This window comes from Galendromus occidentalis, unplaced genomic scaffold (assembly GCF_000255335.2).
Source record: "Galendromus occidentalis unplaced genomic scaffold, Mocc_1.1 scf7180000077494, whole genome shotgun sequence".
Classification (NCBI taxonomy): domain Eukaryota; kingdom Metazoa; phylum Arthropoda; class Arachnida; order Mesostigmata; family Phytoseiidae; genus Galendromus; species Galendromus occidentalis.
The window spans coordinates 387,070-412,188 of record NW_003805482.1 but is presented as its reverse complement, the minus strand read 5'-3'; the positions used below and the strand labels follow the sequence as shown (position 1 = coordinate 412,188).

At 54.1% G+C, this 25,119-nt stretch overlaps 1 protein-coding gene across 1 annotated transcript in view; it reads left to right on the top strand.

Annotated features, from left to right (window-relative positions):
- Nrx-1 (Neurexin 1) overlaps nucleotides 1–25,119 on the top strand; it is a 46,863-nt gene that overhangs the window by 13,153 nt on the left and 8,591 nt on the right. The window contains exons 3-8 of the mRNA XM_029112320.1: nucleotides 11,022–11,322; nucleotides 11,568–11,739; nucleotides 22,937–23,220; nucleotides 23,496–23,615; nucleotides 24,272–24,381; nucleotides 24,636–24,971. Coding sequence (XP_028968153.1) covers nucleotides 11,022–11,322; nucleotides 11,568–11,739; nucleotides 22,937–23,220; nucleotides 23,496–23,615; nucleotides 24,272–24,381; nucleotides 24,636–24,971 — 1,323 coding nt within the window. The remainder of the gene's footprint in view (nucleotides 1–11,021; nucleotides 11,323–11,567; nucleotides 11,740–22,936; nucleotides 23,221–23,495; nucleotides 23,616–24,271; nucleotides 24,382–24,635; nucleotides 24,972–25,119) is intronic.

Here is a 25,119-nt window from a genome sequence, read left to right as displayed (position 1 = left end):
ATTCGGCGCCAGGCTGAGAGAACGTGACGAGTTGGGTAGGTGACAAGTCGAAAGCACGCCGAGGAATCCGACCGCGAGTTTAACCGCAAAAAAGAATTACGTCGAGGAAACTTGAGCTCGTCGCGCGCTCCACGTGCAGAATGGAATGCATTTCAGGAAACGAGGGCGTCGCACAGAGATCCGCTTTATTACGCTGAGCGAAACGGAAGTAGTCCACGAATGAGCTCGGAGAATATTAGCCTCTCGTGAAAGTCAGGAATAGGAGAGAATCCGAGTCCGAGATCCTCTACTACGGTCGGCGTCGAGATCGTAGGAGTAGAGAACGAGCTCCAGCAAATGCGGTGGTGAGTACGATAATCAGAACGTCTGCCGGTCGGGAAAACGGAGCAACGTACAGATTTCGGGGGGTTGGCGGCCGTTGCGCCGCTGCCGCCGCCGCAGTGAGAATATGATAGCTTCAAGTCACGAGAGCTCCCTTATCTTCCTTGGAGGCGTTCGAGGAACAAACGCTTGCTCCTTCTACGTCGTTCGTTTTGCTCGTTTCAAGCGTACTCACCGATGCGGGCCTCGTTCGATAGCCATCACCTCGGCTCGAGCCGCAACAGAGGTAGCAACAGCACCGGCCGGTGGAGGCTACGGCACGAAGCCATGCAACAAAGCACTTCTTGACCACGTCGCCGCGTGGGCTCGGAGAGGAGCGGGCAGTCACTAATAAGTAGCCGGCGGAGCCGGCCAAGGGATGAGGAGATGAAAACATCCAAAAAGGCGGACCGAATATCCTCCATTTGGGGATATGGAATAAAATTCCCTCGAGTTCCCCCAATGAGCTCGGTGGACGCATGAATTGCGTCGAGGACAAGCTCAAGCATCCACCGTTTACAGAGAGAAGTGCGCGGGCTCGGTTGCTTTCACGAACTGACAAAGCACACCAACATCCGGATTCGAGTTCTTGTTTAGCTCATGGAGCAGTTGGACTCCTTTTCTTCGTAGGTTCCTGTGTAACTCTCACTTCCCGTCGCCGCCGCCCCGAGGCAGCTTCCTCTTGTACGTCGTCTGGCTCCAGCCATCGCTAACGTTTGCTGGGAAGCCGCGCGGTGCTCCTTCTTGGACCGCGTCGGTTCGTCTGTTCATCGTTTTCCTTCTCTTTTCGTTGTCTCCCGTCGTCGTCTCCTTCTTCCAAAGAAAGGATCTTTGTTGACGACAGATCCGGCTAGAGATACCCTCGACGATACCCACAGAGTCCCGGCCCCCTTCTCCCCTCCCTTACCCTCCGTACAAGCGGCGATGAAATAGAGAACAGCAGGCGTGGAGAGCGGAACAAGGGGGAGCTCTGGCGTCACCTCGCTTATCGTCACGAAAAGGAGATTTTTTTCGGAACTTTTTTGTTGACAAAAGTCGAACAACAGCTGGTCTACCATCCGCACCGAGATCATCCTCACGAGACGTTCAAGCTGTGACCGTCTTGTGAGCGCCGATTTGTTCTACGTTGCAATGCAAGTTGTAATGTGGGCGCTAGCGACTCCGGCGACGCCGATCTCGATGGGAACCGCTGACGAAGAAATCCCCCACGGAAACGGCTCGCCGCGTTTTGATAACTTCTTCCATATTGGGTGGAGCTAGTCAACGATTTGAGACTCGAGAGCGTCGAGTCCGTCCCTCGGATGCTGCTGCCACATGGCTAGGCCGCCGAACAATCGGCAAGCGACAAGCAGCTTCCAGAAAAGCAGGCGTACGAGCTTCCGGAAGACACCAGAGGCGTCGCCAAGGACGACAACGGACGGCAGCTCTTCCGCTATCCTTCCGCCTCTTGTTCCTCTCCTCCTCATACTCGGTATCTGTATTTCCCCCTCGCCCCCCTCCCGTACAGTTTCCTTTGAGCGGGAGGAACTCGTCTCCCTAAAGTCCCCGACGAAAAGCTGTGAGCGGTGAGCCTTCTGAACAAGCGGCGGCGATGGTGGGACAGTCGCTCGCTCCCGTCCTCTCCCCCGCCCAACCCCAGGAGCGGGCTTAGTCGTCGACGGAAGTGTGTGAGAAGCGACGAAAGCTCCCTATCAGATCCGTTGATGCTGGCGGCGCGGCGGATGCGTCGTTGTGGCTGCCTCAACCACCGCAACCGGACAGAGTCAACACCAGTCCATGATGGCTTTTTGCGTCACTCACTGCATTGCCATCAGTACGGAATATTCTCACCCCTATTGACTCTCACGCTATCGAAACCTATCGCTGGCGTCGTCCATGTGTACGTACATACATACGGTCTGTCCATCGAGTTATCCCTGCGATACCTGCGATCCGCGGATGAACGAATGAGTCCCCCCTTTTTGATTTGTCGCAGAGAGATTCCACGAGCTTCCGTCGGGGAATCGAGATTCTGACGTAAGACTGATTGTATCTATCCAGCTAGGAAAAGGAGTAAAGAGGTCCACCTTTGGGAACGTCGCGCGATTGAGCACGCGCTCCACGCAGAGGCTACGGCGCCATCGAGTGAGTTCAATGTGAACGAGAGCGGCCTCGAGGCTCTCCGCCAGACGTGCAGTGAGCGAACGTCTGTAATTGGCACTTTTGCCCAAGCATCCCGTGAGGCTACCCTAATCTAGTCGAAGGCGGCGTCTTGCGAGATCGGGCCCCGCGTTGTCTTGCTTCGCCTTTCCTTGCCCTCTAGTCGCCCCGATTTCCCTTATCTCTCCTCAGCCCATTTTTTCTTCACCTTTTCCTGACCCTCTCTGCTGCTTCCTCTCCGAGTGGCTGCAGGGGTACGTCACGAGGTCTTGAAGGGTGTCTTGCCGCCGCTGCATCAGATTTCGGCGCAAATATCGTTCTGAGGAGCCGGCCGGTATTTTATCTTCGAGGAGTCGGATCTGAGCGGAGATTTCGAATAAAAATCCGAAAGGAGGCGATCATCAGAGACGGGACGGCGTCGTATCGCTGGCTGATGAGTAGGGAAGGCGCCGGAGATCTCGTGTCCTGGAACTACGCGGTTTCGTGTGGAAATCATCGACCGAATTCTCCTATGAGAGGAGGAAGTGCACTGAGAGCGGGAGTTCGGGGTTAAGAAAATGAACGAGCGGATATTCGAACGAAGCGATCCTCGGGAGCGATGAGCGTGGTAGCGTAGTCCAGTGCCCACACTGGCACCGGCCGGCTCTTTCATCACTCCCATGGTTCCTCTGTCCGCCGGCGTGTCTAGGGAATCGGAGACCACTCTCCCGCGAGTTTGTTTCCTTCCGTCTTCGCTTCGTCGCTCCTCAGAAGAGCAAGCGCTCCCGCTCAACAATAAGTGACGTACGCCGAACTTCTGTCCTGGGGAGTGCTGATCTTCTCAACTCCCTCAATGTCTCTATCCGGAAGGACGAATTCCATCCGATTCCCCGCAGGTGCTCACGCCAGTCAATGTGTGTACTGAGGCCTCATGACCGGCAGGGAGCGACTGCGAAGGGATTGAGCGAGCGAGCGAGCTATCCTGCGATACCGCGGAGCTCGCAGCCTCAACTTCACGCGTGATTTTGAGCCCGCGAACTCGGACAAGGACGCGAAAATCGGAAAGGGAACTCATAGTCAGTCGGTTCGCGGAGTGATTCGGTGAACGCGATCTTGGACGAAATGAACAGAATTCCGGAATCGCCTTGTCCGAAACAGAACATACATCGGAGAGCGATGTTGATGGACAAGTCTCCAGAGTGAGGTGTGGGACGCGTGGCCCGAAAGCCTGGCAGCGTGCGCTCTCCGTACCGGAGAGCGGATAGAGAGCGGCTGTGTGGAGCTCGGGTCGAATGAGCATTCGTCCTCATTCGTGCATGTCTGTAGCTCACCACCGGGCAGCCGCTGTGGCGGCCGGTCAGTCCCCCGAGTCGACCGGCTGCTTCAGCTATCACTCATCGTTCCAGAGTTTCTATTGGATTTGCAATTAGTAGATTATTAGAGCAGCGCCAGAGCGCGCACGAGAGCAGCCTCATCTGACGCGGCTTCCGACTCTGCTGTGATTGAGGTTTTCGGTAGCCTCAACCAAGAGCAAGATCCGCGGCCTTCGCTGAAAAAGTCGGAGCGGAATTTATCAGCTCAACGATTCCGGTCAGTTGTCTCGCTCGACTGCAGTAGAGTTCCTCCCCCTCGGTCGAAGCGAACAATGGATCAGCATAAGATGATGGCACCAAAGTTGGTTCCTCTCGGGCGGCCGAAGGACTGAGTGTGCAGCCGGACGGTGGGTCAAGAAACCGCGGTGGGTTGTTCCCGCGCTCGGCTATGAGGGACGAGAAGTCAGGTGGGTAGACTTGGCTGGCTGGCTGGCTGGCTGGGAGGAAGGGAGGATCATGGCTATCTATTTTTTGATCGATGCATTGACGCTCGCTCCGAAAGGCTCCCAGCACCTCATCCACAAGAGGCTTGGACAGTCTCGCGGAAGATTCGTGGGATCCATCTACTTCTATGGCTCTGATCCATCCAGGCCGATCTCGAGCTTTCTGTCTCATGAATGATGAACTCGTTAGCGAGAAAGAGCGGAACGACCGGAAGCGAATCCGGAAAGGAGAAGATCCTCGCATTAATGATCCATCGCGAGTCGAGGCCTCGATACGGGCAACGAATCGCCATGCGGAATTTTTAGACGTGCTCCGACACCACTCCGGCGAATTCGGAGGGGAGGGGGGGAAACTACATCCTCAATGATTGTCTTCTGCATGCCACGATTCTTCTGTAGCGTACAGGAGCTCGTGCGTGTCGGTCAACGGCGACAAAAATGGCAACAGCTTCCGCGATATGAAATGCCGGTCGTGTCGCTTTTCCCCCCGACGGGAATCGGGAACAGAAGTCGTTCGTCCCGACGTCTCGATTCTCGAGAAAGAAATTCTTTCCAACGCGGGTCGCATCGGGCAAGGGACGAGAATTGACAGCAGGGAGATTCCTGAAGCTTGCGAAGCTGTAAGGGACACTACGATTCCCACCAGAGCTTCCTTGGGAGCTGGACTTTGCTGTGATCGCACCTGAGTGATGGAACGGATTTCCCTGAAGAAATCGATTCATCGGGAGCTCCTGCAAATTGTAAGGATCCGCGCGCGGACCAAAAATGAGGACGCAATTCGACGCAATTATAGATCGTCTGTTTGGAAGTTCGCCCGTATCGCCGGATACTACTGCACTCGCCGACTTATTAATTTGCCAGATTGGATCTTCTGTTTTCGGAATCGGTCCCTCGTCCTTGAGCGGACGACTGATCTCTCATAGACGGCGGTCCCTGAACATGAAGTTTGTTCCGTCGAGCGAGCGCCGTAAAGGGTTCCAAGCTTGAAGGCAATCACAAAGGGCGGCGTCCAAGGTAAACAAGTCTGTCTCCCTACAAGTCGAAAGCCGAGAATGACATCTTCGCATTGAGGCACCGAATTCTCGGATCTTCGCTCGTCAACTGCAAGCGAAGACACCGAAATATCTGTGAATTCGATTGCTTGTCGACACCTGGTGTCTAAATTCTGAATTTTTTTGTCCCCTTAGCTAACCAACCGAAAGAATAACGAATCATTGAGCAAACTCAACTCGAGGGAGCGGAGACCGGAACAGGAACAGTTGAGGGACAGCGACGACGGATATTAAAATGAGAGTATGTCGCTCTCTCCGGAGAACCCCATCTGATTCATGTGTTCTTGTCGCACTCCCTCAGTCTGCTCTGTGCCGAGCTCTCCCCAGCAGCGGTTCTTCTCTCGCGCACTTACGCACGCGCGAGTACACTCACAATCAGTCACTCATAGGAAGAAGGGTCTCTGAAAGTGCTAGCCATCGATTCCTAAATCAGTAATGATCCTTTTTCTCTGTTCGAGAGGGGTGTCTGGCTCAGTCGTCGATATCCAGCTCCGACTGTTCCCCTACGCTCACAGTATGTTTGACTTCCTCGTGTTTGCGGCCGCGTCTGCTCCGAATTCCAGCGCGAGTCGTGTTCCCATGATGGGGAAGCGTGAGACAATTGAAGCCATCGCCCCCTCTCGCAAGAAGGTCCAAGAGTCCCATAATGACCAACGTGAGGGTTTGCCTCCGTCAGAGACTCTCAGGAAGCCTCCGAATACATGAGCGGCGCCTCCGACTTGAGGCCGAATTCCCAGTCCGAATATCCCGGGTCGAAAGGAGTTGTTTCGTCTCCAGCTCCAGGCACTTCCCGAGGAAGTCGAGGGGTTTGACCCCGGGAGGGAAGGGGAGGGGAGAGATACGCGCTGGCTCACGCAATTCAGGGACAGCGCTCACCTATACCGATTGGTAGCCCACCACGACTAGTGTACCTGCCGGGAAGGATGCGGCCAATATCGGACACCGAAAGTACCGAATCGTGTGGGGACTGCAGCGAGCTCTGGCACGGAGGAGAACAGCCACAATGACGACGACCGCGCTGATGCTTCCGAGAGCGGTGAAGGTCTTCGGTGAAGTCCGCCGGTGTGCGGGCTCCTGCGGTGTTTTTCTGTGAGCCAGCGACGCAAACTCCTTGGCTGAGTTGCACTAGCATGACTTGCGTTACTCTTGAGCGGTACCAGCTCCGAGAAGTTTTCCCGTGGGTATTTTTGACTAGAGGTAGACGCCGGATTCGACTTCTGACTTGGTTGTAGATCGGGTGGACGAGATGCCGGTATACACCTTATCGAACGAAGCTCGTTGTCGGTTGTTTTCTCCTCTGGGTCTCTGGAGTCGAGGTGAGTCCGCTGCTGCTGGCAGGCGGCGTGGTCCCGCCTTGCTCCTTCCATACCGTTCTGAATCCTAATGCGTATCTGAACTCTCTTTTTGCCATTATCTGGTACACGGAAGTTTTTGTGCTCAAGCATAGCGCGTCTTCCTTTTATTCCCATTTGACTCGCCCACTGGCGGACGCTGGCAGCACGGTGTGCGGACGGTGAGCTGTGGGGTTCTGCAAATCCGCGATCCCACGGACGGCTGCACTCCGGCCACCATAGGGATCAGATGAAACGTATTCTATAGCGTTGAGGGGGTGGAAGAGGACCGCCAAACATTGCGCATAACATTTATTACGATAATGATCGTCATAATCAACATCGGGCCGCAGCTGTTCGGTCGTGGCAAGAATTGCACGAAATCGATTCCTGTCATCTATTACGGTAGCTCATCCATCGTTGCGTTCGGCATCGAGCTGGCTAGGCCCGTCGACGTGCTCGGTGACCGGATACTTTTTGAGACTACTAGCAAGTCGGTGGTCGTGTAGAGTTCAGTTGAGGGTGAAAAATCATCGGGCCTCTCGATGAACTCTGTTACCTGTCGAAGGTGACTCGATAATGCGGTCGCGGCGGGAAGTCCCCGTGCGATCTCGTTGCGTTCCCACAGATGCGCGGCAGCTCGACCGGGAGACGACGTTTTTCGACCGAGTTTTCTTTATTCACCGTAGCTCGGAGTTCCTTCCATTATCTCCGTTATGTGCTTCATACGTTGTCCCGCTACAAGCTGACGCAAGCAGAATAAATGTCCAAAGATTGATGCCCCTCCGACGGGATCCTCGAACTGTTGTTGAAATTTGTGAACACGACGTCCTCCATCGATCACGTTCCGGTTGAGCCACCCGCAGCGGCATTTTGGCCGTCCACGAGCGATGTTCCCGATAGCTTCGAGCAACTTCATCACAGACGGGAAACATTAATTCCCGTCGTCGTCGTCGTTGCTACTGCTGTTGTTGTTGATGTTGGAGACGTGGATCGGCAATCGCAATTGAGAGCCATGCGAGCGCCGTCCTCGGGAATCCAACGACTGAAGCTGAAACGCAAGTTATTCTTCAAGATGAATTCCTAAAGCACTCGAGGGAATACAAGAGGCGTGAGGATGGAACGTGCGTGGGACCCTGTGCACAACTAAGTTGCCCCACGAGCTGCTTGCCGAAGCAGCTGCTGGCCTCCTGCGAGGAAAAATATTTTGCACGTACGTTCATGCTGATATGTCCCTGGAAAGAGATGACTTCTATTTTCTGGGGGCCTAGAGCCCACCATGGGAGCCGCGTCTGCTCAAGATCTCCGAGCATCTCTCGATTATCCCGGGCCTGGTCCGTGCAAAGCTTGCGGGCTCTTGCAAACGCCTTCCGGCTGGAAATTCCTAAAGCAGGTTATTCCTTGATTTTGTTCTGGAACACTGTTGCGGGGAACTCAATCAGCGACCGATTCGATTTTCTTCAGTCTGCCGGAGCGTACTCAGACCACATCGATGGTTGACAAATTGTGCACGTTCTGAGCCGTGAGGCTTCGCACTCGGCGATGCCAACCCCCGACTCACCCTCTGGTGGCTCTGTCGGAAGTGCACCGAATATATTCTCGATGAACTCGACGCATCGGGGCTCAATGGGCTGCGGCCAGAGAATAAGGATGCGATCCGAGATTCGGAGCGTGGCTCCAGACAGCGGACGAAGCGAGAACAGAAGCGAAAGGCCGAAGGCGAGAAGTAACATTTCGCAAGGACGGCCGATGTCGACGAGGAACAGCACCATCGCCGCTGCGACCACCATCACTGGCCCCTACACGAAGAAGAGCCGCTGACCGACGCCGGGGAGTAACTTTTAATTATTATTCTCGCGTTTGCTCTTAAAGCATTCTAGAGCCGAGGCTCTCGACTCCGACGTCCATCTATGCTCACGCGCTGGCGGAGCTTGGGGAAAGTGACGGCGGGATCTCGCGTCACGAGCAATAAATCTCGATTAATAAAACCCCAACTACATTCCCAGACAGTCTCGTAATGAGCCCCGAGATAATCTTCATCCAGGGGACGTATATTTCTGGAAGGACGGAACCTAGGTCGAACCCGAAAATAATAAGAATAATCTGAAATATTTTCGCAGAGCTCGGAGCTGCAGCGAGGGCTCAGATAGACGTTGCGAGCGAATTCAAGCTCCGCGATCGCACAAGACAAGCGACGGAGCTGCGAGAGCAATCGGCAAGGCACGAACGCTCAGAGGAGAAACGGAGAGTCCGAGCCGACCCGGGTAACCTCAGCGTCAGCACAAGTAATTAGAATACTCACAAGCGAAGTGGAGACGGGAGAAACAAAAGATGGCCTCAGGCCCTCCTGACATGCCTTGGATGAGTGGATAGACGGCTTGCTGATTCGCTGGCTTCCCAAGTCGAAGTGCCCTCCTCTGGTCTCGAGCAAGCCCGCTCCTATTACTCACAAAGAGCCCATTGTCTCTGCAATACATGAAGCTTCTGACAGAACGATCACGAGCTCGACGATTTCTCATCAGACCTTGCAGATTCAAGGTGTCAATAAACCATACATTCGGAGTACGGGCCCTGTACCGACCGAGTGTGACGGAACGCAATGTTAACCTCGACGAATCATTCCGGATTCGGAAACTCTGTTTGAAGGAGCGATTCCGGTTTCACAATAACCCCAAAGCCCGGGCGATTGCGTCGCAACGGGACTCCGTCGAGAGCGATGATTTGATACACGAAGGCCGATGAGACCTCGAGGGGGTCGGACCGTTACGACTGAAGCAATGAGTTTAGAAACGAGAGGTAATTGCATTGAGTCGCTTGGATACTCGCAGCCTGGAATCCGTTCCGGAACGTTCCGGAAGAAAAAAGAAACGAGAGTATTATGACGTGAACGGATTTTTAATCTTCGCAGCGACATCCCGTTAGACGGCCCCGCTCCCGTTTCCAGCATGACTCGAAATAGTGGGATGGCGCTGCAGATAACTAGGCGGGTCATCAAACGAATATCGACGAGGCGAAACTGGCCGCCCCTATTGTTTTAGTTCCTTCCTCCGTGAAAAAAAGTTTGGGCCGCGGCAAAATGCTCATTCCGTTCCTTGTCGTTCGCTGTTTCATTCGAAAGCACCGCTGTCGAGGGACGCAGGAGCAGCTGATGGCAAAAGCAACAAAGGAGCCTCGCCTTGCGTAGCACCCAGGGCCCGAAACGGGTACGACTTGCGATCGGGGTGCGACCGAGATGCAGCCGCGGGAAAAGCGAAATTATGGCAACGGGTTTTGCTCGCTTTGGCTTTGCGACAGCGCAAGTACTGCAATATTCCTCCGGGTTCCCACCACTGCTGTTGCCAGCAACGTGGAGCCCCTTCCGTTACCTCCTTCTATTACCTCTTGCTCACAGAGGGGAGCAGGGAAGATTCGGAAAAGTAAGGAAGGTCCAACGAATGGTCGGAAGGATCGAACGGCCGCCCAAGCAATCGGCAGACCTGCCGATCATCTTTCTGGTCGGATTCGGTCATGAGCATGAACGTTACTCCGCTAATTCGGACCTTGCAACATATCGGGATGTTCAGACATCAGTCCATTGAAACGTCACGGAGCATCCGAAAATACAACTGTGGGCATAAATCATCCCTTGAATGAGCGGACACGATGCAGCTCCTTGGGCGTCGTAGGGTCACTCCACGCGAAAACTCATCATCGATCGATTCTTTTCGGCATGGCCTGGCTTGGCATCAGCATCTGATCCTTCCAGTCCCGAATTCTCTAATCGACGTAGTTTCACTAGAATTGTCGTCTCCTCGCGACGCAGCTCCTCGTGGCTTTCCGATCCAAATTCTGTGTGAAGGGAAGGTCGAGGTCGCAGACGCGCAGGCAGCGGATCGTGTCAGCATACTGAACGACCTCGAGCTATTGCCCACCGACGTCGGCTCCAGGGACTTCAGAATGTAGACCGGGAGAGCCAACGATAGGAATCAGGGGAGTCTGTAAGAGAAATAACCGCTTCGCATCGGAGTCTATTACCCCACCCTCATCCGAAGATCTCGAGTGATCAGAGTTATTCCGAATAGCTCAAACTTGGCCGCGGGTGCGCTGAATTCTTCTATAGCGGAAGCGGAGTCTGTGAGACATCAATACCGATTAAGAAAATACCCGCATGACGCAAGTCCACGCGCTTTTTTACTGAGACAATCACTGACGAAGGCGAAATCGAACTTTTCGCCCGACTCACAACCCACCGGGCTACATTCAGCTACCGGACTCCGTCTCGAACTGCCGCGGCTGTGACAATGAACTGTGAACCCGTCGTTGATTGAAGCGGTAAATTAGAAACGATATTTTCTTTCTTTGCAGATCATGTGGCTGTCGACGCTGATGGTGCTGAGCGCCGTCCTGTGCGCTCATGTGCACGCCGGCTCCGAAATCACGCTGGATGGAACTCAGAGCTCGTCCGTGCAGTTCAAGAAGTGGTTCACGGGGACCAACTCGTCGCTGGTGTTCGAATTCCGCACCAGCTCGCCCAATGGACTACTCTTGTATGCAGACGACTCTACGGGAAGGCATTTCGTCGAGGTGAAGGTCATCGAAGGCAAATTCAGCCTTCGCTACCTTTTACCGGGCAGCGTGAATCCGAGGTCTAGCCGTCTAGTGTTCGGTGAGAATTTCCTCCTTTTCTTCAGCTCGAGAGCGGGATTGGTCCGAGTCGAGCGGCAGCTGCGAGGGTCGCTAGAGCCTACGCCGCTCTTTCACTCATTGTCAGTGGACTCGGGCAGCTCGCGTCGAGTCGAACTCTGAAATCAGCCCAGAGAGCTGCCGCACTGAATACCATGGGCTCGGTCAGAAGAGGCTATAATTGAACATCAACTGGACTTAACGGACGGACGTTTGCTTTCTTGACAGGTCGCGGAGTCGCGGACGGCCAATGGCACCGCTTTGAAATGTTCCGCTCCGGAACGGAAAGCACGCATTGGCGACTCGATGAGGAGCTTCGTTCCGACGTCTCCTCTACCTCAGCCGCGAGAGTCGTGTCGGATAACGAACTATTCCTCTATTTCGGGGGCCTCCCGCAATGGTGAGTGAGTCCATACAATGAAAGGTGTAGATTCCTTAGGCTCCGTTCATGCGTCCGTGGAATGCGAGCAGCAGGGATTCCTCCATTCCTGAGGAGGCTGGCTTCCGGACAGCGGTTTTCAGGAAGCTGGAAATTCGATAGAGACAGCTCTCGAGTCAGCGCTCTTCCGAGAGAGAGGAGCCATTCTGAAGGAAGAGCCGCACGCGCCGGGCTCTTTGCCTCGTATCTCCATCCGCGCGCACGCTGCGGTGCTGCCGCAGCCTCTGGTTCGAAGGAGTGGAGCCCGGCCGACAGACAGACAGTCACCGTCCGCTCGGTCGAGGAGGCGGGCCGTCGGGCAGGCTCGGGAACGAAAAAACTTGGCGATGAAGAACGGAAGATTCGATGGGTCGAGAAAACTCCTTGAGAGCTGCTTCGGAGCCGCCGGTTATCTGCACGAGCTCGGGCGCGGTCGACCGTTAATCAATCTTATCAGCTCGATTATTGTATCTTCCTCATCTGACTCACTTTCGAATGAGGAAGTAGTACAACGAGCTCGACCTTCGGGAGAAGCCGGACCGAGCGGTATCGGATGCGCGTCCGGATCGTGCGAAACGGAACCGAGCGCACGAGGAGTCGTTGAGCAGACTGGTCGGCATCAGCCTGGTGGCCCACGTCTTTCACCAACGAGGTCGAAGAGTTTCCCAAAGGGATCTGGATACGTTCCGAATAATCGTGGACTCTCGCATCGCCGTCGAGATCACGAAACGAAGACGAAAGACCTATGAAGCATTTGTCGCGCGGTTTCGGTGTTCGTAATTGTCAGCTGTGCTTCACTACATCCAGCTCAGTCGGCGGCGATACTGGAACGAAAGTAAAGCACGAGATAGGGATTCGGAAATGATAAGCACTGTGAGGAGCGACACGTAATGAGCTCTCTTTGTTCTGTGATGGCTCTAATCGAACTCCGAGCGGGAGGGAAAAAAAACACTGATTCGCTGCCGACAAACGAATGTGACCATGTAGCAACACAGACCCGTCCCATCGATGCGGGTGTGGTTTTCTCGGGCCGACTCTCAATACCTCCACTGTGCGAAGCGAGACCCGGCCTGCAATATCATCACAAAGGTGCCCCAGTATTCCAGAGCCCTTGCATTCGAGATCGGCGACCGTCGTGCACGCTGTGCTTGTCTCTTGACGCGAAATGAATAATTTTGGGGCGAGCTGCCCACCTCATTGATTCGCTCTCCGATAGTGATTCACTCTCAGTTTTTCCAATCGATGATTCGTTTCGAAAATCCCTAATGAATCCTCGGCCTGATCGCGACGCGCGAGGATTGTCCACCGAATCGTGTCCGGGGGATACGAGAAAGCGTCTCGGGTAGGACTGTACGATGATAAATTGAATCTGGGTTAATTATTAAGCTTTTTCCAAAGAGCTGGAGCGTAATAAAGGGCAAGATGGAAACGACGCGGATGATAGGAGCTTGATGAGCTCATTTTCGTTGTCGATCCAAGCGCTGAGTAATTTACCAACTGCTGCTCTTTTCTCGCTCCTCCCCGTCCTCGTGATTTACGGTCGGCTCTAGCTAAGAGGATTTGGTCACAGTCAGCCGTCAGAGGTGACAACTCGAACACAGTTTGAGTTATGACACGAGCGGTCCTCTCCGAACCGAGAGGAGACAGAGGAGCTGAGCTACTGCTGTAAGGAATTATTGATGTTGTCAGGAGCTCGATCTTCCTCCGTCCCTTCGGACGCTGCAGATTCCGACCCGGAGCTCCCGCTGGGCGCCGAGGCCACCGCGGAAAAACAGATCAGACTTTGGAATTTCAGAGGTTAGCTCCGTCCCTAGCGGACGACCTTGCCGGCGAACCGTTCTTCTGAACTCTGAGAAGAACGTCTGGGAACTCGCACCGTTCAAATTCGGAGGAGAGGGGCGGATGGACGGACGGGCGGTGGTCCGTCCGGCTGTCGAGCTGGCTGGCCGGTCGGACGGCCCGCAGAGAGAAGACTTCAAGTGAAGTTATTAGGTTTGCTTCGACAATGAGAAAGCGAGCGGAATGAAGGATAATTTTTAAGAAACACACTCGCGCACACTCACGCGCGCATCGAGAAGACCGGGGTCGTCCGAACCACCGAACTTACGTCCGCTGCTGGCTCGAGGAATGTGGAGTATTTGTTCTTGCCGAGCTTGGTCAGCTCGGCGCGAGACTCAAAACGACATCAGTACGACGAGCGACGTTCCGTCCCGCGCGCAACCTCGGTGCGCCGTACGCTCGGAGGAGCCGCCGCCGGCTCTCTACTCTAGCGGGATAGCCATTCGGCTCCAGAGCGGAGATCAATTGCCTCCGCTGCATGCTTCGCGAAAGGTTCTCATCCGTTCAGACCGTCGAATCACTACATGCTCTGCGACAGACTTCCAAGATATCGCATCAATTCGCTAATGAGATATTCAACTCGATCGTCTGTCTAGAGGCTCCTTGGAGCGTGTTTTCGGTTTTTCAAGACGTTCGAATCGGAGAGGAGCCCGGAAGGAGTTGCGACGAGGTTAGCGGGTATACTGCGACTTGTGTTTGAACCATCAGCTCGAGCTACAGCACAAGGGTCGCGTCCGGAGAGAGCTCACGCGGAGAGGAACGCATCAAGAGAACTCTCGTCATCCGTCGTGTTGTCCCCGACCGGGGAACTATAGGCTTGCCCGAGAGGTTTGACAACGACCCCTGCAGGATAAGCGGCCGACTCGCCAACCGGTAGACGGTCCGTCTCAGTGAGCGCTCGCCGGGGTATGGCGGGTATAACGGAGCGGAGTTTCCCCACACCGAACAGGTGATGCGGGTGAAGCATCGCAGAGCACAGCTCCGTAACGAGTTGTTTCGTATCTGCAGGAAACACACTCGCGACTCAGTTTCGCAACCGGTTGGCTGTCCACTGTGTCCCAGTACGAGCTCTTCCGACTCCTTCCTACCCCGATCCATCCATCCGAGCAAGCAAGCGAGCGACCAGACAATCTAGGTAATCATCCAAGAGCGAACCGAACCCGCGGCTAGACCGAAACCGAGGTCGAGACATTGGGGCGGAACGCCTTCGCGTCCCTCGCGAGGAAAAAATTCTCCACCCTCGTCCGTATTTTGATAGTCTTCGGAAAACATACCCCTTGAATTCCACAAGGGAACTCCAGCCGAATGACTACGCGCAAGCGACATCCCCCTCGAACAGTCCCGGAAGCATGGAGTGGTTGCTCGATGTTATCTCTGCCCGGTATTCCTTTCTGCGGTTCCCGAGACCGTTCTTATACGTATCATAATTCTGCCGTGGGGTCTAAGCGAAGTCATCTCGGTTCCGTGGTTTGCTCGGCTTTCCACCGACTGACGTTTTGCTGGTGAGGTTTCCGCCGTCGAGTTTCTCGGTAATAAGCTGCTGCGCTCCATCGAATTCCATCATAAACGCGTGGGTAGCGCGTGTGTTGGCGAGGTTCTGATCACGCCGCTGTTGCTATTACATGCCGGCGTGTTCCCGACGGGGAGCAGACCTGGAGTCGAGCATTACCGGTCTGGAGAGTCGAGTCGGACTCTAATCTAAATGTTTCTCGCTAAAGACTCATTATGGTTGCCTCAAATTGCTCTCGGGTTACAACGAGCAGCGGCTCTAATGGCTGGGATCTAACCCTCGAATGTTTACCATTTTACCTCGGTTCGTTCGCGAAGCTCTTATGTCTCTCTCAAGGCTGCAAAACTTCCGTCGGCGGAACACAGAGCTCTCTTTCGAACAGCTCGAATGCTCTAAAGTTTTACCGACGGAGCGAGTCCAGGCTCCCACACAGTTAGTGAGCCTCATCACCTAGCGTCTTAGGAACGGTTTCATGAACTAGGGCGCCTTCCACGAAAAACGGAGGATCCGAGCGCGGAGAGACAGAAGAGGAAAAAACGTAAAAACTCCCCGGGCTCGACGGCGAGCCATGAGCAGCTACTTCCCACGCGCTGTCCATCTCGCGGGTGTCTGATGATGCACACAGATGGCGGCCGAAGGACATTGTTTGGATGGAAGCAGGCTTACAAAATATCTTATTCTATGCCGGACTAGCAATTTCGTTACATGTACCTCGGAGGGTCCACATCCCGAGGCATCTAAGTCGCTACAAGCAGCGCGACCTCGGCGACGCTCAAAGGGCGAGCTCGCCCACTCGTAGAGATGCTGTATCTTGCTCACATGATACCGCCCCCGTTCGGTGCCTCTCGAGGGATCTTCCGTTGCGTGAGCGGGCAGCAGCGTGGGAGTCGGCTGAAGGTTGAATTCGCGGGGCGAACATGATGGCATGGGCAACATATAAAGTTCAGAGGAGGGTGGGAGGAAAGTGCTTGAGCGTGTTGTCCGTTTCAAGTGGAGGATTCGACTCCGAGTTTCGCGAGCGTACAATGTTCGGGAAATCGAGATCGCTATTCTTGTCTCCCTTGCGGCTCCAGCAGAGTGGCTGGCTGCACCTATTCCCCACTCCCGCCCGGCCTACTTAATGCACTTATTATACAAATGACCAGCTTGCGGGACACCGACCCGAACTGCGCCTCCCCCACTCGCTCGCTCGTCGCATTTCCCACCCGGTCGACGATTGCCTTCCACGGAAGTTGCGCGTGTACCCAGATCGTTTTCGAAGCCATAGACAAAAGAGACACGCTCGGCTCCCGAACAGCGAGGTCATCATGTACGCCGACGTTTCATAAGTTCTCCGATCGAAGTGTCCAATCTGCGGGATCGGGTTCGCACTGATCAGGGCATGCGATCGGCTTGTGATCGGATTGGAGCCGTCATGCTCGATCCCGCAAACACATCGACACGATTCATCGCGCCATCATTTGAATCCAATTCCATGAGCGAGTCTGTGCACACAGGCAGCAGATGTTGCTGCTCGAACAAGGGACCGACCGAGTTCGTGCGGTTCTTTTTCCCGCGGTTTCGGAATAGGATGAAATTATCTCGGAATGAAGGCGTGACTCCATTGGGGGCTGTGTTTCTCTGCCGTTCGATTCCAACCCTGCTCTCCGGAGGGAAAGTTTCACTGAGAGCTGAAACTTCTAATGATACACTGTCTGCCGAACGTTGAAGACGCGAATTGAAAAGCGTGTCGGAGGGATTCCTGAAGACACCCTCTCCCGATTGGTGATTGTAGAGCGGGTCTTTAACAGGAGCCTTGGTCGAGAGTCAGTCAGTCGTGGATCCGCGTCAAGTACACTCATTCCGCTTTGAGGAAAATATGACCGAACCACACGGGTAAAAAACAAAACAAAAAAATTCAGAGGTACCAGCAGAGCCACTACCGTGTAGAGGACGTGAAACGTCGTCGGAATGGCCATTCGTAAGACTCGAGCATCGTCATTATCCTTTCAAACTCAGCTCGTACTTTTAGGTCTCATTATCACTGGTGAAGTCGAACTCTTCACCGAAGTTCGGAAAATATCTTCTTCTGAGTGGAAGATATCTTCTTCTGAGTGGAAAATATCGTCTTCTGAGTGTAAAATATTTTCTTCTGAGTTTTGAAAGAGGTGCTAGCCATTGGGCCGTTACGCGCGCTCTGGAAATTTGAAATCGCCCTCTCCCAGGAGCAGCCATGATCACGGGCGAATAGGGCGCATAGGGTGTCATTCTCGCCTCCAGGAGTTGATCAGTGCATGTGGGAATTCCGTAGGAAGGATATGAAATTGATGTGCCGTAAATTTGCTATCTAAAGACACTAACTGGGTGTCGATCGGATTAGAAGGCACCGAGCTGCAGGGCGTAGAAAATGGACAAGTTTCGTCACACTTTTGGTGAAATACTAGGCCAACCTTTTTAAAGACGTTTCACGTCAAGAACTTGAGATTGTTTCCTTCTCGGGCCGGTATGAATTCGAAAACCCGCTCCGCAACGCCTTTTTCGTCGCGTCTCGCCTTCCGTCAACGACGGCCGTTCTAAGCAAACGATTGCGATTCCGAACAGGAGAGAGATACATATTTTTTCCCGTTCGAGAAGACGTAAAAGAATAGTCGTGAGATATTCCGGATATCATTGGCGAAGAAGGATGTGTCGAGCCTGTCTGCCGAGTATCACTACCCGAAACTCTCTGCCGCGCTCGGTCGCAAGCCTTCGGGGGTTTGTACGAGCGGAAAACCTGACGTTTGGTTTGAGACGAATGAGAGAGAAATTCAGGCCGTCCAACTCAGCAGAGAGAATCTTTGCACGCTCCGATCGATCATCGAGCCGAGGACGTTCATATTCCATGCATGTAGGTGCCTACTCTGACATTTAGCGGGTGGGCGTTGCTCTACATACGTCTCTCAAGCTCTAAAACACCTTGCATTGGTGGCTTATTATTGTTTGTGATTAATCGAAACTGTTCGCAATGCATTCCACGAGAGGGGCGTTTCTCTGCGCGCATCGGAGCACAATTTATCAATGAATTCAAGTATCGATCGGCGGCGATGAACCGAAATCACAATTCTCCTGAGATATCGACAAACGAACCCGGCGCTACGGAGCGGAATTCTCAATGAGGCCGACGGAGGCCCTCCTTCGATAGAGGCTGCCAATATGATCGGTCGTCCGTCCGACTCGTTGAGCAACAAATTTGATGTCTAGAAGGAAGAGGAGTACGGCTCTCGGGGACCTGCTGTAACATGCAGGCTCGGGCCGCTGAAGACGGCTCGATGCGACTCCTGCCTCGGGAGCGATTCCAGCCTTGATTCCCGTAATGAGGGCTCGTGGAGCTCGCTACTTCGCGAATTTTGCGAAGAGCGTTCAAGGTCCGAGGCGGGGGATTTCGCATGAGGATTTGTTACAACTAGAAGCGGCGCACGTCATCACCAAAAGCCCGCAGTTTTACAACGAGCTAGAAATGTAATCATACGTGTGGATGTTTTGGAACGATCGCGAGCGTGTTTCCGACTGAGGAAATCTTGAAACGGGGAACAGAGCAGGAATCGCGGTCGCGAGTAATGAGGGTCGCGTCCGACAGGAACTCCGATCTCCTGCTGAACTCACGGAAAAGCATCGATTGAGTTGCTTCATCGATTTCCTCACGGTCTATCAGATTGACGCTCTGAGCAGCAGACGCCTAGTGTATGACGAGGAGACCTGATTCCTTTCCCATGGCTCTCGGGAAAATTCTCCACGTCTTTCGCTCGCTCTCTCGGATAGTGATCACAGATTGCACCTCGGATTATTATTCTGCGACCTGCCCACGATAAGTCGACCTCCTCCCCAAGAGGTGACCTTCAGGTCGTGATACATCAATTGAAGTCAGAGGGCGTCAATTATAGACAGGGACATCGCCAACGACAACGGGAAAAACAACGTCTGCGGAGACGCCGCACCGGTCGCCGTCACGCTCGTCGGAACGTACCGAGAAATTCCAGGAACTACGCACTATAATAGTCGCTCTCGATGCTGTTAAGAAAAAAAATTCTTCAGTGCGAAGTATCGCAGTAAATTGGGTGACTCTTGGTCCGGGGGAGAGATGCATAATCGAAGAGCGAGCTCTGTCCTCCGAAGTAGCTTCCTGCAGACACCCTGTGAAGCCGGAGAAACGCCGATGTGAATTTATTTCCCGGTGCAGTCCGTCGGGGAGGAGGGGAGAAACAACTAGGCCTACGCCGCGAACATCCTGGTGCAGCGCAGAGTATCTGCCGGAGAATTCTTGGAGAGCAATAGAAAAACATTTACCTGGCTGCCTGCTCCTCTCCCGATCATTTCCAAAGCTTCTAGGGAAGGGGCCCGGGCGGAGAGGCCCGAAAAGCGGGGCCCGATAGAGAGACGAGGCAGGGGTTGGTGGAGGGCCTGTTTGGAAAGAGAAAAAGGGAAAACCAGGGCAGAGTAGCTTGTGGGGTTTCTCTCTCGGTCTGCGCAGGCACGCAGCCCGGCAAGCCACCTCTTTCTTCTGAGTAGCGAGTTCTCCAGATGGAAAGAGTGAGTGGGAGAGTGGGACCAATGGAGAACGAATTCCATGGAGAAGACGACGAGCAGAGGCTCCCGAAGACGTTTCAGCTTCTATGCCGACATAATCGTGACAATCTGAACAGTCGGACTCGCCCCGGTCGATTCGGGGAAAAACTCCCCTCGACGGATGAGTGAGCTCCTGATTCGATCGGGGAATTCCCTCTCGCGCCGACCCGCACCTTCGTCAGCCGCAGTGAGGAATCTGTCAGAGACAATACTTTTGCCTGAGCATCTCACGATCGCCTACGATGCATCATCCGATCGCTCGCGACCTTACCGATAATTCGAACGCTCGCACCCTAGGCTACTGCGGCTCCCGCTGGTCGGAGAGGGAGAAGTTGCGATAGCGACATCGGGTGCACACAACGAGCCTACATTTTCCTCGGAGAAATTCTTCATCCGCTCCACTCGTCGAGTATAGTAGGTAGTCCGATAGGAAGCTTGACTGACTTAGCAGGAGACCGGCGCCCTCACAAGCAGTACGGCAGATAGACAGAGAGTCTGTACGTAGGTCGGTCAGTCGAGCTATGAGTGAAGGGGATATTCTTCCATCGAAAGGAGTCAGGATGTCAAGACAAGCTCGCGAGGCTTGCTGGAGCTGCTGCGGCGTTGGTGCTGGTGGTTCTGAACCGTCGGACCATTGGGCGGGAGATTCATTCTTCTTCCACTACTTTTTCCTTTCTCCTACTCCTTCTTTTATTGAGCTCGCCCCTTACTGCTGCGGCTGCCGGCCGGCCCCGGTGGTTCTTGCTTTTCTCCTTACCGACTTGATGTGAGTGAACGAACGAGCGAGCGAGCAAGCGAATGTGTGGTGGCGGTGCTGCGGCTCCTTGATTTGAAATGCACTTCTTTTTTTCCATTGGCTGCGGCCTTCCCTGCTCCGTCGACGGTGGCGGGACAGCACCGTCCCGTGGAATTGACGAAGTTCCATTCATTCGACTCCCGTCCGAATCGGGAATTCGTTCCGGCACCATCGGGAAGTGTCTGAGAGTCTCAAGTCCAGAATGCCGATTCACCGACGACAGTTCATCCATTTCATTTTTCGCAAGATCCCAGGATTTATTTCATTATTCTGAAACTCTCTCGTTGTCGAATACGCGCGGAGTTTCCCCACGGAGAAGAGTTCGATGATTATATTCTACTTCCGACGTCCCCGGATCTCTCCGAGCCCCGGGAAAAACCTCTTTCGGGCTGTCGACACCTATTCTCTCCGCGACGGTCTCGCTTCCTCCATCCGACGAGAAGCCGATGACGGCGCGGACAAATTCGAGTGAATCTTGTGCACCGAGCAATGTCGAATATGCAGTCAGCCTGAGGTGCTCCGGCACCTGCCGCTACAGCCGTGGGGGAAAGATGACGTTCCTGAATTTTTAATGCGATCCTCCAGGCCATGAGTTCACTATGGACTCTGCCGGGGGCTCTGCCAAAAATGTATCTCCATATCAACGCCGGCAGCTTCCTCCTAGGACGCGTAATGTAACGCCTGTTTATCAAGTTCCACATCATGATCGCTCGGAAGGGCATTATGGAAATTCTCCGTATAATGTCTATTGCGCCCATCATAAATTGTGTTCCCTCGATGGAGACCCTCGATAGGCCATGATCTTGTTTGGATTGCTCACTTCCCGGGAACTCGGTTCTCGCGGAGCTCATGCGGCTGGAGACCTAAGCGAGGAGTAGCTCTATCAAGCCCGGAACCTCACCGAGCGAGGAATGTCCCGCTGAGGGAGCTCGACAGAAGTGCTGCACGATTCATCACTCCGCAGCGAAGAAGCGAGCGGGAAAAGAGTAGAGCAAGGGTCTTCCGCTCCGACCGCTCGGTCGATTGGTCTCCCGCTCACCGTGTGACGGCTCTTCCCGCTCAACGCAGTTCGACGGAGGTCAACCGATAACGTCACGTCGATTTCGAGCCTCGGAGCAGCATTTTAAAGCACCCAACAGGCTTCGCGCTGCCGGCTTCCGCGGATTGCGACACAACCTCACCATGGATGACGTAATGCGGCTCGGGGATCGGCTGATTAGCTCGACGCTCGGCTGACTTTGAGAAGCCCGCTAGCGACCTTCCCCGCGACACAGATACGAAAGGCATTCTCTCTGTTTTTTTTTTATAGTTGATTCGGAATCCCTATCTGGCAACGTGGTATTCCTGACCTCGCTCGCTTTCCCGTTTCACGGCTGGCAGTCCGTGGCGGCTCGCGGGCGCTCTGGAGAGTCCCGGAGGGATCTCTGCTCACCTTGGCCTGTGTCCAAAGCTCATCACAGCCGGTGTGGGGAGGCGTGTCCGATAATTCAGCCGGGAGACTGTTGACGGAAACACGGAGTTTTCGGTCAGACGGAAGCGGTGAAGGTGCTTCGTCGGCGCACTCGGGGGATGGAAGCAGTTGGCCCGTTGATTTATGGAGGCGTCTTTTCAATTGAACGGCTCGACGGAGGGAGAACATTGAGCTTCCTCTAAGGCCGGATTCTGCTTCTGCCCCATCACGTAGACCGTCACAACCAATCGTGAACTCATCCGCTCGCTTGTCTGTTCGCTCGCCCGGTCGTCCCCACGTCTGTCGGTTGGTCGGTCGAAGGTTCGACCGAGCCGGCATCGAGACACCAAGAGTATCGGACTGCATCCGGTTGGATCGTCGGGACGACCCAGACGGCGGCGGCGTCGACGACTAAATAGAGGTGACGTAGGCGCGACGGAGAATCTCGTCGACGACTGGTCGGCGATCCGATCATCGTCCTTTCGTCTGATTCTTGACGTCCGACGGGCGTCTATTCGTCCGGGACGGCTACGTTCAGTTGCCAAGCGGAATCCCGAACTTTGCAGGAAGATTCGTGTATAACAGCCCGTGTAGGCACAGGTGCCCGCGACAGACGTTATTCACACTCTGTGCCGTATCTCTGTGCGATCGAATGAATCGGGAATATATCCACGTCGATACCGCAGCGGAGCGAAATATGCATCGCGCGTGAAGTCGGCCGAGCGAACTCAACGACGGGATACCTAATGGAATTGAATCTGACGGACTAAATGCTCGCGCCGTTCTTTCGGCGAGCGGCATATCGTTGAGAGCAGCGCAAACATTCACAGCATCTCGTTGGCGACAGTATCCGATCGATTCGACTGCGGCGGAGATCAGCAGGGATTAAGCCCTACTGAGCGGCGGCTCGCTCAGGGGAGACGAATCCCGAAACCAGAGTCAGAACACGGTATACTTCTGAGGAGCTTAGGTCGTAAGTGACCGAAGAAAATTTTCATTCCAGGTACAGCGTCAAGACACGCACCTTGGCGCTAACGACAGCTTTCTTCGAGCAACACTTCAGAGGCCAAATCCGCAACGTGGAATTCTCCAGTCCGGATGGAGTGGGTCCACAGGCCGTGTCGTCGTCGTCGTCGCCGCCGCCACCTTCTTCTCCACGAGACATCACTGGCCGGAACGTGACGTGTGTTCCGAATCCGTGCCACGGCGGACGCTGTCTGACCACATCCGAGGGAATACGCTGCGACTGCAGGGGTCTCGATGCTAAGGGACGATACTGCGATAAACGTAAGAGAGACACCCATCGAAATCTCTACCTGGGACATGTTCCAGACGCCTGGCATGAAGTTTCTCGAGTAGATCCCTGAAGCTGGGCGCAGGCTGTGATAGAATAGGAACGAGAAGTCTGTGAACGGCCGAGTGTCGTCTGGGGTATTCCGTTGCGTAGGAGTTTGCGCCTAGTTCCGAGGCTGATAACGAAATCGAACTGGGGATTTCCGATTTGAGATATTCGAGAGCTCAGCGATACTCACGAAAATTCCGCCCCTGATTCTTTACCACAGCGGTGAAGTCGGCAGAACTGTATCTCAATGGCGAGTCGCACCTCAAGTTCGAGCAGCGAGAGGCAATCGTTTCAACGAACGAAAACATCTCGTTCTACTTCAAGACCTCGAAACGATCAGGTGAGCCAGTGAACTCAAATAGAAAAAAAGTCTTGCGCACGTGCCAACGCTGCTGCCCGCAGCTTGGAACGACGCAAATGAACGACCTCGAAAAGTAATACTATGCAATTTCACGACCTCGATCGATTGCTTCCGAACTTCGCTCGTCCCGGCCGGCTGCGTTTTTTTTCTCGCTAGCGTCCTCTAGTTACCGAACCTGATTCTCTACCGTATGTATCTACGTACAATACGTTCGCATAATGCGTTCGATACTCCTCTCCGGGCAACTCACAGTCTCACTCCAGTGGCCTGTCGGTGCAAGTCTCCGACTCTGCCGTCATCTGTCGTCCTTTGGGATCAGCATGGAGATCCATAATCAATATCGACACAATTAGGATGATTCCAAGTCGACTTCGCCATTTCGGTCATTTTGATCGTCGGTATGCCGCAGCCTTGTTTGTTTGATCACGAGGGTAGACGAGCAAGCCGGGTATCGGCTTTGTGTTCACAGAATAGGGGAATTTACGAGAAAAATGCCCATCAGGTCTAGGAAGACCTTTATTGTCCAGAAAGTCTTCACTTACTTCAATAGACGGGTCGATCGAGTCGAAGGGAATGGATTCAGAGCTCTTCTTCAGAGCGGGTTTCTAAGCCCGGATTTCTTGTTCCATTATTAGGAGTCATTCTGCACCTATATCATGAGCAGGGCGATTCGGCTCTCGTACAGCTGCGTGACGGCTTACTCGAAGTGTCTCTGAGGACATCCGGTCAGTCTCATAGCCTCGCGGTGAGAGGGCTCTTTGATGACGGACAGTGGCATCAAGTGAGGTTCACCCGGACCACTCGCGAGGTAGGAAATCCGTCGAGATCCGCACCGAGATGATATAAATGATTCATGTAATAAGCAGAGCTGGGCACGGCTGGCTCCGACGCTGTCGCGGGCCAGATCTCCACGGAAACCACTGCCGTTGATGGGGACCCGCAGGGAACGAGTTGTTCGCCGAGAGATGTGAACGAATAAAAACGATATCTCCTTCTCAGATCGATCTCTCGGTGGACCAGCAGACTCCCGAAAGGATTCTCGTCGATGTGTCGGCACATTGGGCGTCGACCATCCTCATCGGGACGTCACGGGACGGGCGCGCGAATTTTGAAGGATGCCTGAAAAAGCTCGAGCTCACATCGTCTGGACTCTTCTTGGATCTAGTGCGACTGGCAAAAAGCGACATGGGTCTATTAGGCGCTAATGGATCGGTAGATTTCAAATGTCAACCGAGCGGCGGTCGCAACAGTGGGGGCTCCTCGTTGTCGAAAGCAGCTCCGAAAAAGGTCCAAAAGGAACAAGTGGTGTCTTTCCTCACACCTGATTCGTTTATGGTGAGTGGCGGACATTCAGCGCTCGCTCTCTCTATTCGCAGCCGTCCATAATAATTACTACGATTCAGAATAGGGTTCCGACATCGGATGATCTCCTCAGACTCCCGGAAAAGTATTTCAGCGACTCGCAATGTCTCCATCGTTCCAG